Source organism: Tetrahymena thermophila, assembly GCF_000189635.1.
Source record: "Tetrahymena thermophila SB210 genomic scaffold scf_8254814, whole genome shotgun sequence".
NCBI classification, from domain to species: Eukaryota; Ciliophora; class Oligohymenophorea; order Hymenostomatida; family Tetrahymenidae; genus Tetrahymena; species Tetrahymena thermophila.
The window spans coordinates 346,812-364,680 of NW_002476570.1; the positions used below are offsets into that span (position 1 = coordinate 346,812).

General features: G+C 23.0%; 6 protein-coding genes across 6 annotated transcripts; 3 read left to right on the forward strand and 3 right to left on the reverse strand. All coding sequences in view use genetic code 6, as the record gives it.

Moving 5' to 3' along the window:
• Positions 1 to 373: 373 nt before the first annotated feature.
• Positions 374 to 1,843, forward strand: TTHERM_00415790 (hypothetical protein; the record flags this gene model as incomplete). Its single annotated transcript, XM_001007240.2, has 5 exons — positions 374 to 412; positions 464 to 645; positions 710 to 806; positions 864 to 1,045; positions 1,099 to 1,843. 5 exons carry the CDS (start codon positions 374 to 376, stop codon positions 1,841 to 1,843), a joined length of 1,245 nt encoding a protein of 414 aa, XP_001007240.2.
• A 228-nt stretch (positions 1,844 to 2,071) lies between these two features.
• TTHERM_00415780 (Serine/Threonine kinase domain protein) lies at positions 2,072 to 5,119 on the forward strand (the record flags this gene model as incomplete). Its single annotated transcript, XM_001007239.3, has 6 exons — positions 2,072 to 2,435; positions 2,743 to 3,037; positions 3,104 to 3,527; positions 3,586 to 4,239; positions 4,311 to 4,581; positions 4,641 to 5,119. The coding sequence occupies 6 exons, from the start codon at positions 2,072 to 2,074 to the stop codon at positions 5,117 to 5,119; spliced, it is 2,487 nt and encodes an 828-aa protein (XP_001007239.3).
• Positions 5,120 to 5,851: 732 nt separating this feature from the next.
• TTHERM_00415750 (hypothetical protein) lies at positions 5,852 to 7,611 on the reverse strand (the record flags this gene model as incomplete). Its single annotated transcript, XM_001007238.2, has 12 exons — positions 5,852 to 6,020; positions 6,085 to 6,180; positions 6,236 to 6,325; positions 6,381 to 6,470; positions 6,522 to 6,611; positions 6,669 to 6,761; positions 6,811 to 6,900; positions 6,948 to 7,055; positions 7,110 to 7,199; positions 7,260 to 7,349; positions 7,402 to 7,491; positions 7,556 to 7,611. 12 exons carry the CDS (start codon positions 7,609 to 7,611, stop codon positions 5,852 to 5,854), a joined length of 1,152 nt encoding a protein of 383 aa, XP_001007238.2.
• Positions 7,612 to 8,173: 562 nt separating this feature from the next.
• TTHERM_00415740 (hypothetical protein) lies at positions 8,174 to 11,298 on the reverse strand (the record flags this gene model as incomplete). Its single annotated transcript, XM_001007237.2, has 3 exons — positions 10,140 to 11,298; positions 9,197 to 9,991; positions 8,174 to 9,141 (listed from the first exon to the last, which is right to left on the reverse strand). Exons 1-3 carry the CDS (start codon positions 11,221 to 11,223, stop codon positions 8,174 to 8,176), a joined length of 2,847 nt encoding a protein of 948 aa, XP_001007237.2. The 5' UTR covers positions 11,224 to 11,298.
• A 1,475-nt stretch (positions 11,299 to 12,773) lies between these two features.
• TTHERM_00415730 (ser/thr phosphatase family protein) lies at positions 12,774 to 14,695 on the forward strand (the record flags this gene model as incomplete). Its single annotated transcript, XM_001007236.3, has 2 exons — positions 12,774 to 13,539; positions 13,992 to 14,695. The coding sequence occupies 2 exons, from the start codon at positions 12,774 to 12,776 to the stop codon at positions 14,693 to 14,695; spliced, it is 1,470 nt and encodes a 489-aa protein (XP_001007236.1).
• An 837-nt stretch (positions 14,696 to 15,532) lies between these two features.
• Positions 15,533 to 17,670, reverse strand: TTHERM_00415720 (rab-GTPase-TBC domain protein; the record flags this gene model as incomplete). The annotated part of the gene is made up of 2 exons (XM_001007235.3): positions 15,533 to 16,333; positions 16,903 to 17,670. 2 exons carry the CDS (start codon positions 17,668 to 17,670, stop codon positions 15,533 to 15,535), a joined length of 1,569 nt encoding a protein of 522 aa, XP_001007235.2.
• Positions 17,671 to 17,869: the final 199 nt, after the last annotated feature.

Here is a 17,869-nt window from a genome sequence, read left to right on the forward strand (position 1 = left end):
AGTAAGAAATAAAAATTTAGATAATCAATCTAAAATAAGTAGATACTATTACCTTTTATAAAGCAAATAATTTAAAAAATATGAATTAGTATTTAATAAGTTAATTAAAATAGAAAGGACTTTTGCTCTAAAGGTAGCCAAAAAAAATATCTATCTCAAATTAAGACCAAATAAAATCAAAGAGAAAGAATCACAAGATATTTTTCTATTTCTAAAGATTAATAGGAAATTAATTTATTTTTTCTACTTTAATTAAGAGAAAATATATTTATTAATTAATTACATACAGTACAACATTTTAAATTATAATTAAATTGTAAAAAAAAATAAATAACTAAATTAAAAGCCTTTGGAAGAAATATATATATACACCATGAGTTTCTTAAAAATGTTTTCTTTCCTTCAAAACTAGGTAAATTTTGATTAGCTTAAATTATCATTCTAAGTGCAAAATAATATTTAGGACGACTCTAATATCGAACTAGAAACAATAAAAGTTAATGAATAAGGATTCCACTAGTTTAATGACTTAAAAAAACTTGAGAAAGCATGCAACAAAAAATTAGATTTTGTTAAAACAACACTTGATGACATGAAACCATAATTCGAGGAGAAAAAATCATTTAAGAACCAAGAAGAGAAAATGTAAGTTTTAATATTTATTTTTTTTTCTACAGCTTAAAATTTATTATCAAATTATTTTTAATAGAAGATTTAAAATACATGAATGCTCAAATGAACTCGAACTAGCAAAAGCTTAAATTAACAAAATAAGCTAATTTAAGTTTTAAGAAGAAAAAGAAAATGTAAAAAAAATTATTAAAAATCTTAACTTAAATTAAAAAAATATTTTATTTTAATAGAATTCTATAAACGATATACTGAAAATACTACTTGAAAAATTTGTAATAGTAAGATAGTAGCTGCTAGAAACAATAAATTCCTTCTAAGAAAATTAGAATAACCAAGTTACTGAATAAAGAAAGACAATTTAAAGACTCTCATAAGTATTTGAAACTGAAGTAGATCAATAACAAAAATAAAAGTAAATTATTAATCATTTTATACAATTTACTAATTATTTTTAATAATGTTTAGATATCAGTAAATCATCTATGATGAATAATACATTCTAAACTAGAGACAATAATAAATTTAAGAAATTCTATACTAATTAAAAAACGTTGTTGAAATGGTTTCATATATAGACTAAAAAGTATATGAACAAGGACTTATGATTGGTAAATTAATTAAAAAATTTTGTTTAAACTAAATTCATTTTATAAATAGATTAAGCACTTACATAAACCGAAGAAGCAAAAGAAAATACAGAGAAAGCAAAATAAGAAATGGTACAATTCTAAAGAATTAATAAAAACGAATGCTCTAATGTTGCATTTTGCTTTTTAGTAGGAACTATAGTAGTAGTTGTAATGCTTGTTGCAACTGCTTGAATATTGATCTTTTTACTTATTTATATATATTTAACCAACTAGAATAAATACTCAACAACTTACAAAATATCCTTACTTTATTTATATAATTAAAAATACTCCGATTCTGTACTCTAATATTTATTTATTTATATATGTATTAATTTAATATTTTAAAAACTGAAGAAAATTATTAATATGTTGTTGCTTAAAAATACATTAAAACATTTGATTGCTTCAAATATTCAAAATTAAATTTTGAAATATCTTTGACTACAAAGATTATTTTAAATAACAAAATTAGTTTACATAGTTAGCTTTATACTTACTAAAATAAAAAGTTTTTGATGTTTAAATTATTGTCAAACATGAATCAATTAATCACTCAATAAATCAAAATCTTCACTTGAATTAAAAATTTAAATAGTTGCTAGCTTCCGAATGAGCAATCACCAAATAAGTTTATTGATACTGCCTATACGCTGATTGATTTTTATGTTTTATAAACAATTTATTTGTGTGCGTGCTTTCTATCAAATATCGAAAATTTAAGAACTCAACCACAAATTATTTCCTCTAATAATAAAAAAAATATTTAATTATTAAGAATATTCAATTCAATTAGTAGAATAAATTAGATGGCGGATAGATCATATTAAAGTATTCATGTTTTAGTCGCAGAGGATGATAATTTCCAAAGATTAGCTCTTATAGATATTTTGACCCTTTGCGATTACCAAGTTACTGCTGTAGAAAACGGAAGATTAGCTAGGGATGAACTCTTAAAAGCAGATTCAAATATTGATATTGTTCTTTTAGATCTATACATGCCAGAGATGGATGGTATTGAGTTATTATTATTAATGTAAGAACATGAACATTTAAAAAGAATTCCTGTAATTATGATGAGTTTCGATAATGAATAAGAAAGAGTTGCCTATTGTATTGCAAATGGAGCTAAAGATTATCTTGTTAAACCTCTTAGAATTTAAAACGTTAAAGGTACAATAATTATTTTAAGTGGGTATTAAAATTATAAAATATGAAAAATAAAATAAAAAAAAACAAATAGCTGATCTGCAAAATAAGTTTGAAGCTTTTTCTTACTACTTTATCAATGCATTTAATTAAATATAGCTAAATATCCCTATTTTAAGAATAGAATGTCTTCCTTTATAATATATGAACTAATATCATTTAGTTTTTATGAATTAAATTTTAATTTGATCTATAAAATTATGAATTGAAATCCAATAAAATCATGTCTGCAGCATTCAGAAGTTATATATTTTTTTAAAAATATTTGTAGGTTTAGCAAAATATGTGGAATATAATCCAAACAATACCACAGTAGGAAATGGAGGAGTTGGTTTATAGTCTTATAAAGTAATTAGAATGATTGGTTAAGGCGCAGGAGGAAGTGTAGAGTTAGTTTAAAAAAGAAGCGATGGATAACTTTTTGCTCTCAAAACTATTAGTATGAAATTCATGGATGACTAGTAAAAAAAAATGGCATAACAGGAAATCACCTTGTTAAAAGTGCTTGTTGCTCCTTCTATAATTCGTTATTATGAATCTTTTGTGGAAAATGATTCGATTCACATGTAAATATATAGAAAATATTAACAAAATGTTAAAAAATGTTTAACTAAAATCTTATTTTTTATTAGTATCATGGAATACGCTAAAGAAGGTGCCTTAAGCGATAAAATTACAGAACATAAATAAAAAGGAATACCTATAGATGAAGAAACAGTTTTATATTTCACAGCATAGATTATTATTTCAGTGCTTTTTATGCACTCTAAAAACATTTTGCACAGAGATATTAAAACTTAAAATCTCTTTTTGACCAAAGAAAATATAGTTAAGTTAGGAGATTTTGGTATCTCTAAAGAATTAGGTACAAATGCAAACGCAAAGACATTAGTTGGTACACCTTATTTCATGTCTCCTGAAGTATGCAGTGGTGAAAATTATGGATAAAAAGCAGATATTTGGGCTATAGGGTGCACTTTGTACGAAATGGTCATGCTGAAAAGACCTTTTGATAACGATAACTTGAATATTCTTTTCAATAAAATTAGATTTGAAGTATTAATAAAATGTTAGCGCAATTGTTTTATATCATTTTAAATAATAAATAAAATAGGCTCCTCCTCCTTTACATGAAAATACTAGTACTGAAATACGTATGCTTATAACATTCATGCTTTAAAAGGACCCAGTAAAAAGACCTTCTGTTTGGGATTTGGCTAAAATTCCTATCATATCTAAAAATATCAGAAAATATTATGAAGAAGAAGCTCAAGATGATCCATTTTTAAAGGAATATATCTTTTCTGGACCTAAAAATCACCCAAATATAAATAAAAATGTGCCAAAAGACGAAAAGAAAAATACAAGCGATAATACTTCAAAAACTTAAGATTAGTCTTAAAACACAAATGAAGAGATGTTTAAAGCTCTTAGTTCCGCTTTGTCTCCTTATGACTAGAAAATTAGCATGTTTAAGGTTGAAAGAAACGTCATAAATGGAAAGTAGTTATTTTAATGGATTTAGCAATACTATACAAATTACAATACTTCTCAGGTAGTTGAAATGTTGAATGAGTTAGTTGAGAAAAAATATCTTCACCACATTGCTGGTCCTTTGCATCAATCTGATCCAAATTCTTTATATAGATTCTAATTTGATATGCCAGGAATTGCAGCTAATCTGACAAGAATTTGGAATAAGACTGCTAGACCTGCTCTTTAATGTCTTTAGGGAATTGTAGAAACTGCAAATGAAGTATTAACTGAAGTAATTATACTAACTATTTAAAAAAAAGCAAAAAATAAATTTATTTCCTTAATTTTTAATATGATAAATAGGTTACAGATAAGCTGGAAGGAAAGGTTTTTGATGATAAGCTATATCAAAATAAAAAATATATCAAATTCTTAGAATTGGTTTGTGAGCTGTAAAAAATTTATTTGTAAGATACTAATGAACAAGAGAGAAAGTGCATTTTTATCAATTTACTCTAAATTATGTATTTCCATAAATTCATGAAGCAAAGATACATCAGAATGAGGAACGAAAAGAAAGAAAAAGTCACTACTCTTTTTGAGACTTTAGCATCATTTTTGCCTTTCTTTAGCAGTATAATTGATCATTTATTTATTAATTCATATATTAAGTAGTTCTTTTACTAATATTAGAAAGTTAAGATGAATTTTACTATACTATTGGTAACCTTTAATTCACATTAGATGACATTAAGCATGGTATAATAAGAGGTAATAAGACTCAAAAATTAAGCTCATTTAAGCCATTTGCAGACAACGATAGTAGGAAATAATTTGTTCTAACTCCAGATTTAAGAATTTTGATGCTTTTTAAAGAAGAAAATGTCATTCCAACTGAGTTGAAATATATAAAATTAGAAACTATGGAATAGTAGTTAAATGAAATTTGCAATAAATTTTTGAGCACATACGTGTACATAGATAATATAGAAAATGATCTAACTATGCATAAGATATTCTAAATATATCAAAGCGATTTCGGCCCAGAACCATAAGATGCAATAGTGTGGGCTTCAAACTACACTAAAAATCTAGGTAGAGTAGACGATTTAGTTTAAAATATAAAATCAGGAGATATATTTGTATAGTATTAAGAAAAATTTGAATCCTGATATCTAAAAATATAAATATCATATTAATTCATTGACCAAATACTAACAAATTAAATATATTTTATTATATATTTCTAAAACTGTATTCAATTTATAATTGTATTATATAAATTTTTTTTTTTGATGTTGGATTTATTTTAATTCTAAATTTTATTTATTAAAAATATTTGATAAATAAATGAAATTTACAAAAAAATTATGATTATTTCTAAAAAAAAAATTCATGATTTTTATATTTTGTTATATCAATATTAAAAATAAAAAAAGCGGATAGCCCGCCGTGGGGCTCGAACCCACGACCACAAGATTAAGAGTCTTGCGCTCTACCGACTGAGCTAGGCGGGCCTTACAATATTTGATATAATTTTTTTATTAATTTTTCTAATTTAATTATAATTTATTTTTATTACTTTTTTAAGCATATGAATTTCATTTGAAAATATGAAAAATTAAAAAATAAAAAGCGGTTAGCCCGCCGTGGGGCTCGAACCCACGACCACAAGATTAAGAGTCTTGCGCTCTACCGACTGAGCTAGGCGGGCAGTACATGAGTTAAAATATGAAATTGAGTGATTTTATTAAATTTTAAGGAGTAAAGCTATTAAAAAATAGGATTTTTAATTGTAAATCTAATTTAGTTTTATCATTAATTAAAAACATGTAAATTTATTTGAGTTCTTTTTTAAGAATTTCAAAGCAAATGAAATGTAAAATAAATAAATAGGATTATTTTCATTACTATGATTATTACTGCTATTAATACTATTAAAATTATTTTAAGAATTATTTTTCTTTCATAATTTTTTTTTCTGCATACTTTTCTAGTTCATTAACTTCTTTTTGTGCAATCGATTCATTTTAAATATAATAAGAATTAACCTATTCTTCAAGACAAAATCCACTATTAAAAATATATTTTTTTATAAATCTTACAAATAATTAATTATATGTAATAAGTAATTTACTCAGCTTATATAGTAACTGTATGTATACATTCATATTCTTTTTTCATGATATCAAAACAGTCTTATAGAGATTACTTTGTTATTCCAGAGTTTTTTCTTTTAATATATTAAAAAATATACATAATCAATAAATCAAACCACATTTTCTTACTAAACATCTATAGAAAGAGATGAAAGATATATCAAAGATCTGAGCTACTAAATTAAATATATAAATCCACCTTCATCAATGATAGTTTGACTTGAATTATATAAATAAAATAAAATATATTTTCAACCTTTTAATTAAAATAAACCTCAAATTTAAAAAAATAGAAGAGAGCAGCAATAGTTGTGATAAAGATTCTCCAATTGACATACATCCTTTATTCAATATTTTATTATCCCTAATTTTTTCATAATTTTTAGAATTAACTAAACACTTTCAATTTAATTACGATATGTCTACACTCAAATCTTCTAAAACCTTAGCTAAGACAATTGCTTAAAAAAATAACTGGCAGCCTTCTTTACTAATAGAATTATTCCTAATAAATTTAAATTATTAATGCTCAAGGTAAAAAATCGGTAAATAGTTTTCATACGATAAATTGATATTCAAAATTTTAAGTTTACTACTCAACATACCAATTCCTCTACCAATTCTTTGAGCACCCATATCTCCCAAATAATTATTCCTATTTAACATAGATAAATGTTAAATAAAATATTTAATATCATAATTACCATAAATAGATATTTATTAATTCAGTTTCTTTACATGATTCTAAAATTTACTAAACAAATATTGACCCATCAGACCTTATCTAATTATTTCTTTGAAAATATTTTATCGAATTATATTTTTGATGTTATTAATTTACTGTAGGTCAAGTGTAACTTCCTTTGCCTGATTAAATAAGTAAATATTATCTGAAGGTGAGCTTATGTTTAATATATTTTTTAAGGCATCCCTATCTAAGTTGCAACTCCTATTTGATTAGATATTCACTAAGATTTCAAATAAATTAATAACAAAATATTACATAAAGCATAATTCTAAATTTTTTATAGTTGAATAAGAGCTAATAGCTCTTCCAAAGCTAACCCAATCTTAAGAATCTAAAATATTGTTACTTATATATTTAAATTGTATTTTTTATCATATTAAGCGCAGAGATAAAATTTGATTTTACGATAACTCCAACTTTAACATTGAGAGTTTTTTGTGACCTTCAAGACCATTGCTTAGAAAAGATAAGCTTTGTTTTGTCAGCTTACAATCTCTTTATACAAATTAAAATATAAGAAATGTTTATATAAACTTAAAGAAATTACGAAACATCCATAACTATTGTTTCAATTTGATAGCAACCTTTTAGCTTATGACATAAATTATATGCTTATTCATTTGATAAACCACTTATTCTTTTTGAATTAAAAGTTTTATTAATGGTTGCCAAGCTAAAAATGTATTTTTATAGCAATTTACGATAATTAAATATGTCGCTGATGATCTTTAATATTTTGTACTTTACTCTCAAGCATTATCTATATATTTAATTCTATTTTAATTGTAAGAATATTTTTAAATATATATGTGTTCAACACTTTTAATTTTTGAATGATAGATATAAATAAATATGAATATTTTTAATTAAAATCTTCAATGAAGATAATAAATACTTATCTTATTTATTTATTTATTTACATTAAATAACTATCAAATACATTTATTCTATTTAATATAATAAAACATTTTTAAAATCAAAAACATCAAAAAAAAACATACAAAAATGTAAAATTTATTTTTAGTCAGAAAATAAAAAGTAATCACTTCCTTTATCAAAAAGATTTTTAAATTGATTTACTGTAAATAATTCTAAATAAAAGCTCTTACTTTTAGCATATTTTGAGAAATTTAAATTAATCTAGTTCAGTAAAATTTAAAAATATTTTTTAATTTATTTAATTTATAAACATTATTTAAGAGGAAAAAAATTGACAGTAACTTATAAAATTCAGTTTTAAAGTTTTTTTTAATGTTTGATTAGTAATTTTAACCATTTTTGACAATTTTACAGTTAAAAGTTAAAATTAAAATGCTTTTTCAGTGATTTATAGATGAATTATTTAATGAAACAATACTTTGTTTCATGATAAACTATCTTCTTTTCTCGTAAGAAGACACCTTTTCTTTATTATTTTATGGATTTTTTGAAAAGTTAATGGAAGTTCTGTTTAGCTAAAATTATTCGTTATTTTATTATGTTTAAGATTTTTAATTAGGTTTACTTTGAATGAGTTTTCTTACTTTATGCTGTGTTGTAATTTTAATTTAAGAACAGGTTAATTAGTTAAAATTAAAATCATTAACCTATATTTGTTTGCTATCTAAACTTGAAAACCTTTTGAGCTTATCCTCTTAACAATATGATTATTCTTATTGAAAAAAATTTTATTCTCTTGATCTTAGCTAAGCACGTGGATTTGATTCCTATATTTCATAATAGTTACCTTCCTTTTACTCCCTTGAAGTCAATGAATTATTTAGTAAATTAATTTCATTTTCTAAATTATTATTAGATTAATTTAAAAGTGAAGGACGATAAGTAGAACATCCTTAATCTATTGTTTAGCTTAGAGTGTTTGAAGTTCCTACATGATGAGTACTAGGTTCGTTTAAAGACCTACATGTTTCTTATAAAAAAGCTTCATTATTTGTTTACTACTTAGTTTAATCTTTTTAATCATCCAATCTAATTGATTATCTCAATACTTTTTTGTATATTTTTTGAGGCTAAGCTTTGTTATGAGAAGGATCTAGAGAAATACTTGATAATATTTTTTAGCAGAATTAAAGTAAATCTATTCTTGTATAGTTTTTACCATCTAAATAAACTGGTTATGGCTTGTATGCTAAACATGCAAGCTTAAACAACTAATTTATTTATATTTATTAGCCTGAACAGCTTAGACATTTATCATCAAAATGTATATTGCTTATGAATCCTCTTTAACTATTCTAGTTTATTCTTTAGTTATCCTGTTAGCAAAAATTTTATTAGAATCCTGTATCTATTTTTTTTATTAAACTAATATAAAATTTTTAATAATATAAAAATAAATTTACTTTAGTCTATAGGACTCTCTCGAAAGCCATAAAGTCCAATTGAATTTTTATCTTTTTCGTCCTAGAGGAATAAATGAGTAATAATTGTGCAGAATTAATTTAAATGAAAGACATTTGATTCAAAAATATGATTTGCCTACTAAATTAACTATAAGCATTATTAAATAGTGTTTAAGCTATCATTTTATGCATCAACAGTATTAGAAAGACCTAACCTCATGCTATTTGTTTTATTTTATTCTTACTCTATCATTTCATAGCACCTATTATATTAAATTTAGTTATACTCTTCCCTTTCTTCAAGCTATTTATTTATTTTTAGCTAGAATTCTTATTGTTAATTCTCAAATTTATGAGTATACTATTTAAATTAATCTTCTACTTTCTAATAAAATTTAGGACTTGATAACTCTTTAGCTATAATTTCTTCTACACTTAAAATCTCTTCTTCGTTTCCATCTGGTGAATAAGCTCTATTTGTTTTAGAAGATTAATCAAAATATCTCTGATCTTTTCTACTATTTTAAGTACTTGCTTAATTAGAAGATTTGAGCTAATTTTGCTAAATATTGCTATTACTCTATGCCAATTATTTTGGAAAAACTTCATTAAACTCTTAGCTATTATTAGTATTTTCTTATTATGTTTATTATACAGCTGGTATTGAATACTTTTCTTCTGTATTCTATTCATAGAAATTGTTTAGATTAACATCATTTTAATTTTATTCTTTCTATTAGCTTGATAACCGCTCTTCTTTATTCTAGTTTTTCAAAAGCTTTTATCTATTTAAGCCTTATTAAATAATCAAAAATAAGCCAAATAATTATCAAAATAAAATTAATTTTATATAAAGAAAAATAAATTTAAAAAGAAATGTTTAAAATTACAAAACATTTTACAATTTAAAAATAATTGATTGATTGAGAAAAATATTACTTACTTATTTTTTTAAATTTTGCATTTCTTTTGACAATATTTGATATTTTATCTTAAAAGAGCTTATTAATCTCAGAAAAGTCTATTGAAATTGGCACATTCTACTTCTCATAGTTTAATTCATTAGATTGGTTTAGCTGTTATGTTTCCTACTATTATAAGCGATTATTTAGTATTTTAAATTGCTTTTCATCAAAATCTACTAGCTTCTTTTAGGCTTCATTAGAAATACAAGCATATAAACATTCTGTAATTTGTGTGTAAGTATTTAGTGGAATGTGTAAATCAATAAATGAACAAAGCATTGATAAATCTTTTTATTGTTTATCAATACATTATTATATTAGCTACACTTTTTGCTGTAGAATAGGTATATCCTCTAATTTCTTATTGATATTAAATATATCGTTCTCGTTTTAAAGCATCCTTTTCTACAGTTAATTAATTATTTCAGTATTCTATTTTATATGAATTCCTTTTTATCCTAAAGATGATTAAAGTGTATTTATGCTATTATTCATTTCTTACTAAATTTCAGACTACTCTGTCATGTACGCTTTAATCTCTTCCTTTAATTTAGTTTATTTGCTAGATTGATTGTCTATTAAATAAGATATTTCTTATTTAAATTTGTCCATTTACTTTACTGATTATTCCATATTCATATTACTCGAATCTATTTATAAGGATTGTTATTTAATTTATCCCTATATCTAGGTAAATAAAATTTCATTATTTTAATTTGTTTTCACCATACTGTCACCCTTTTCTTTTATATCAATTTTAATTTTACCAAGCTCTTAATGTAAATTATTAAATCTTTTAGTTGCCTCATCAAAAATTTTCATTCTTCTCTCATTTTATATTAAAGTCTCATCAAATTATTATATTTTTTCCTAAATTTAGTTTAGTAAATCTTCAAAGCCATCTACTTTCTGTCTATCTTTCATTAATTTATTAATATTAGGATCAATCAGCTCAAATACAAATTATCTTATCTTTGTCTCAACTTCATACCATTCAAACTCCCTTAATCTTAAACCTTTTTATTTCTCATCGCTTCTAGTTTATAAATTTTCATTAGACATTTATGTATTAATTTTTATGAATTTATATATCTAATTATTTGATTAACCTGTTTAAAAGCTATTATTTTCTAATTTTAATTTAATAACAAAATTGTATAAGTTAATATAATTACCAATAACCAAGCATAGATATTATTAAAATATTTGATAAAAAAAAAGAAAAAATAAATTCTAACTTTAACAAATAAAATTGGGACTTATTTCATAAGTAACTTTAACTGATAAATATATAAGTTGGCTTTAATATAATTTTAATTAAATTATATTTTTTAGATGTTCTAATTATTAGTAATTTATTTTAAAGCTCAAAAAACTAAATAATTGGGGATAATAAACTTTTATAGTTATGGTTTAAATATTCATAAAATATACATTTTAGCTTAACTTTTTTGCAATTTAAAAGTAAAGTATATTGGATCATCATAAATCAATATCTTTCCTTTATAAAATAATATAAAAATTTAATTTCCTAATTTCCTAAAAGATTTTTTATAAGAAAAAGTATTGACTGATATATAGTAATATAAACTTTATTTATAATATGCCATTTAAAATTATATTAATTCCTTCATAATAAATTACTGGTTTTCTTCATAAATAACTTTTACCATAAAAAAATCCACAAGAGAGCAAATTTAATGAATATTATTTAACTTTTTTTCAAAAATAAAAGAAAATGATTGAGTTTTCAGTTTATAAAATTCTTTATCCTTAAGACTATTTGAATACAAACATTTTTTTCTGTATAGCTTTAATATATAATTATTTTGATAATAAAACTTATTTTCATGCAATCAAAAATATGAAAATAAATTGTTATGAAATTAGCAATAAATAATAGCATTTTGTTTTTAAAAATTTGTCCAAATAACATTGACTGCATAAAATTTTATACACTTTGAAGTTTGACTTTATTATAAAAGCTCGTTTAAATATAAATAGTTGCTCTCAACTTTAAACAAAATTAAACATGTAAAATAATTATTCTAATTTTTATAAGTTAATCATTATGTTAAATAGAAAAGAATTTGATTTTTTCTTCATTAACAATAAATCCTCAATTTAAATCAAAATTCTTAAACTTTATTTGGATTTAAGATAAGAAAATTTGGATTTCCAAAAATAAAAAGTTAATTATGTAATCAGATCTAATAATATTCAATCAATATAATTTTTTTTGTTTTGTAAGTAATACTTTGCTCATATATTAAAATCTAAATTTATGTTATTGTAGAGGATTTTATAATTTGCCCTTTATTCATATATTATCCATCATTTAATTATTGATTTTTAATTGAATGAATAAAAATAATAAATAACTTTGAACTTATTTTATTCTCTCTTCTCTTTGTTTACAAACATTGAATGAATAAAGCCCATGTTTTGAGCAAAAACTTTTTGGTAATACATGAGGAATTCAATTATTTGATTAATTAGTTTTAACCAACAATATGTTTTTTAAGTATCACTATATTTTTAAATGTAAAAATCTGATAAAAATTAGATTAATTAAAGAAGATATAAATCAGATTTTAGAACAAAAATAAAGAATGAATAAATATAGCGTATTAGCTCTGCTTGCCTTGCTAGCAATTGTTTCTGCTCAAAATTGCAAAGTCACTCTTCCAAGACTATTAATTGGTGATAAATATACTAACGCTACCAGTGATGTTACCGCAGTTATAGCCTTCGATACTATTGATGAATGTAAAGGTGTTGCAACTTTAAATTTCAATAAAGGTGACCCAACTTTTGACTTCAGAGTTATAGACCCTGTAATACAATTAGTTGATGCAGATTTAGACCATAGCGGTAAATAAAAAGAACATGTGAAATACTTAAAATACACTCAAATCATTTAACTTAAGGCTGATGTAGAAAAGTCTTACACTGTCTAAATCTAAGGAAATAAAACAAATGCAACTAGTATTTTTGACACTAATTACACATTCATTCTTCCTAAACTTCCTTCAGACAACGCTAAATACACTTAAAATTAAGTTAAATTCTTGTTCTTAGGAGATTAAGATTTAACTGCAAACGGTACTGCAGTCTTAAATTATCTCAATGCTAACACTTAAACTAATAAGTTTGATGCTATGATTTACCTTGGAGATTATGCTTACGAATTCTATTAAAATAATGGTAAAAAGGGAGATGACTATCTTAACACATTCGCCCCTCTTTCTTTCAGCTACCCATTGGCAATGACTCCTGGTAACCATGAAGACAACTTAAACTTTACTATTTTCAATAGTAAATTCTTTTTACCTGGCTTCAATAGAACTTAAAACAACTACAACTCATTCACAATTGGTAAATAATTAATTAGCTTTAATTACCTTCCATTCAAAAAAAATTAAGTGATTTTACACAAAAAAAAATTGGAAATACTTTAGTTAATTATATAAGAATTATTAAATGCAGCAAGCAGCAGTAGTAGCAGCCGATTAATTTATTTATTTATTTTCAAATGGTTTTTATTTTATTATTTTCAAAAGAAATTAATTAAAATAAAAGAATAATCATTCTCAATATCTTCTTTCATCTTTTTTTAATTAGAAGGATAAAATTATTATTTAAACAAAATGTCAAACCCAACAAACAAATACAATAAACTCATTAATAAATTTATTAATATTATGATTAAATTAAAACATAAGAAATAATTTTATTAAATATCATATGAGTATTAGTTTAGAAATTATTAAATTATATTGATAAAAAGTTAAATTTCTAACTTTTTGTTTTAAATAAATAAATAATAGGTATGGTCCATTTCGTCCATATTAATTTGCACTTCTTTTCCATAACAAAGGATGATGAAAAAGATAAAATGTTGAAATGGTTGAAGAACGATCTTGCTATTGCTTCAAATGCAGGTTAAAGAAAAAATGTTCCTTGGATTATTGCTGTTGGCCATAAGCTAAACTATTGTTATGATCCTTATTATGCTAATAACACTGAATGTATTGGATATGCCTAATAATTCTTACCTATTGATAATCTTTTGAGCTAATATGGTGTTGATATGTTTATTGTTGCACATTAACATTACAACTAAGTTATGGCTCCTATGGCTCGTAATTAACTTTAAGACTACAAATTGACTACTGTTTCTAGCAACGAATTTACTCTCCAAAAAGGTAAGGGATACATAACTATTATTTAAGGTAATGGTGGTTGTGTTACTCCTATTATTCCTCCATCTAAAAGCAGAATGTTAGATCTTGCTTCTGACTTACAAAAAGCTAACCTCTTCATTGATGCTTTTAACTATGGTTATGGATATATTTAAGTTATTAACTAGACCAATGTTGAATATGTATCATATGATGCCATCAACAAGAAACAACTCGTTAAATTCAACATTAAGTCTTAACATCAAGCCTCTGGGGGTCAAAGCGCTACTTTCGGCTAACTTATTACTTTCTCATTAGTGATTTTATTAGCATTATTTACTACTATTTGAAGATAAAATTTAAAAGTAAACATAATATTAAATATATTTTATTTAGGTTTACCTTTTTTATTTCTTTATTTGGTAGATAAAAAATTTATATAATATAATTAAACTATTATAAATTTCTCTTTTAGAAACAAATTTTAGTAAATTTCAATTTTTTAAAAATTAAATCTAAATATTTAATGCTAGTATTATTTTTTAAATAAAATAATCATATCTTACTTAAAAAATATATATCCAATTTTTCTTAAATAATAACTATTTTAAAGTAAAAAATTCATATTGTTTATTTGATATATAAGTTTTTTAGAGTATTAAAATTTAAATAAATTAATTATAATGTTAATACTAAATTTAAATAAAGTTCCTATGAGCGCTGGACTCCCTTTTTAAATTTAAGATGGAATACATAATTTGCAAAGGTAAAATATTGAGCTAAATTATCTATTGAATATTAAAATATATATCCTTACAGTTTGATTGATCAAGTAAAAGTTTAATTAAGAATGAAAGATAAATTTATATATAAAGATATATTAAAATCTATTATAAAGTATATTCATATAATAATATAAATCTTCAATATTAAAGCTTATTTTAATTTTCTGTAAATTATTTATTTATTTATATTTTATTAAAATTAATTTATTTACTTACTAAGTTAGTTAGTTAGTTAGTTATTTTAGTTATTAGTTAATTAAGTAAGTAAAGTTCTATTTATAAGGATTAAAGTTCTATTTTATATAATTTCTATAGTAGTGAAGTAAATATAAGAAAATTTTTATTTTTTAGACTTTTATAATTTTTTTAAAAGTTATGAATAATAATTGGTTTATTTAATTATCAATCTTATTTTTTTTCTTTAACGATTTCTTAATTGATGTAATATAGCTTAATTTTTTCTAGATACTTTAGTTTTTCTTATTTGTCTTTGATGGTAAAATATTCTACAAAAAAAGTTATGTTGCTAACTTCACTGGCATAGTTTTAAACAAAACTATCAGAATCTTGTTCTTGATAGTTTACTTTGTCTACTAATTAAGCATATTCCTCAGAAACGTAAGCTTTGCATTCTATTGCCAGTTTTCTTATTTAACTATTTTTAAGTTGATACTTTTATGCATTCGAGATAACTTATTCTATGTCTACTGTATCAAGGGAGGGTAAATTTGTTTGAGTGAAACTGCTTTCATCTACTTTACACATTTTTTTTGAAAAAAAGTGTATCATATCCATATTATCCATCTTTAAGAGCTGTTCTTTATACTAAACAAGTATTTCAAGAGCAACATATATCAAAGCAAAAATATTAGTGCTAATTACATAGTCCATAATACGAATACACTTACTTAAAGGAAAACTATATAAATATAACGTCATAAGCCATTTAGTTAACCATATTGTATTTACAATTTCTTAATCCTTAAAATGCAAATACAATTCATTTAAGTGAGTCTTAAATAAATCTTCAAATACATATTCTAAAAATCTTAGCAAAGGAAAACCATTTTCAAACAAACCCACAAGCATATATTCTGGTCTAAAAGAAAGACTTATAAAACAATCAAAGACAGATGATTCATCTCCTCCACTAACAAGCAAAAGCATTCCCATGATAAAGTTCATTCCTTGACAATAACCGACCTATTTTTTTAACAATAACGCAAATTAAGAATTAGTTAAATTATATTTAAATTAAAAAAGCTGTTAAATATCTTTTAAGATAACTTATCTGACGTAAGTAAAAAGTGGGAAAAAGAAAATTTTATAAAAAGAGTAATTAATATTTTTTATCTATATTAAAAAGAGACTTTGCATTTCAAATTTAATTCGCTTTTTTCAAAGAAATAGAAAAAAATAATAATAAAAATAGAAAACACTCTTTATTAATAAAAGGTTATTATTATTTTATGTTATCACATATCAGCTGATTAATTAAAGTATTTGAATTATAAAAAAATGAATATCCCAATTGAATTTGAGACATAGTTTTAATTTAAAAGAGCTGATGCTAAACATTTTTAAGTATTTTCTTTTTCTTATGAGTAAGCTATGAAGTTTTAGTTTACATAATAAATACATAAGAAAATTAAAAAAGCTAATTATTAATGATATTTTTAGTAATTTATGAGAGAAAATTAATAAATAGTGGGGATTTGAATAAAAAATTAATTAGTTTTTATTATAATTTGTATAGAAAAACTAATTATTACCTTTCTAAATAGATTAGATGTTGCCATCAGAGTCCTTTTTAGCTGATCTTAACCCATTTACTTATCTTCAAAAAATTTTATTTCTGGAAAAGTTCTTGTTATGTCTTTGACAATTTGATACATATTATTTTCATAAAATTAGCCTTGATTTTTGTTCATGTATGGACACAGTAAATATTCATAAATATTAGTCACTTTAAATTAAAAATACTTCTAGTATTCCTCTTCATTTAAAAGCTTTGTTTTCCAGCAAGACCAACGAATTTGCTAAGTTGGACCTACTTTTAGTTTTTAATTATAACTTTTTTTATTTTTTTTATAAGATTATTTCATAAATTCAGTCAAAAATTCATTGTAGTCTTCCTTATTTAAATCTTCTTTTGATTCCTCATTTATTTTCTTCCATTTTCCACTAGGATCAAACGACTTAGTCCTTCTTTGATCAAACTCTTCAGATGAATCTTCTACGTTCAAGTATTAGCCTATGTTCAATCCTTAATCAAAACTTTAAATAATCTTAATTTTAGACTGATTTGAGAGGAGATTGCTGTTAACCGCATTCTTAAATAAAATTATGGAGCCGTTATCATCTATTTCTGTTTTCACAGAGCCACCACGATAGTGGGAGTCAATATCATTATTAACAATATTTTAATTGAGAGAAGTAATCTTTGTTTCTAAATTGGCTAAGCTATCTTATCCTAAAAAAACTCCACATGAATGAGCTTAGACTTATTTTTTGCATTCCTTTTCATTGGCACAACCCATAAGATAATAATAGTAAAAAAAAATTTCAGCTTTTTTATGAATAATTGAGGGTTCTTTCCTTAAAAAAATAATATTATAAAATATCTATATTAAGTGTATTTTACTTATTATTAATTAAAAAAAATTGATAATATTGTTTATTACTGATTACTTTGAGTTACTGCAGAATGAATTTTTGATAAGTCTATACAAATTCTTT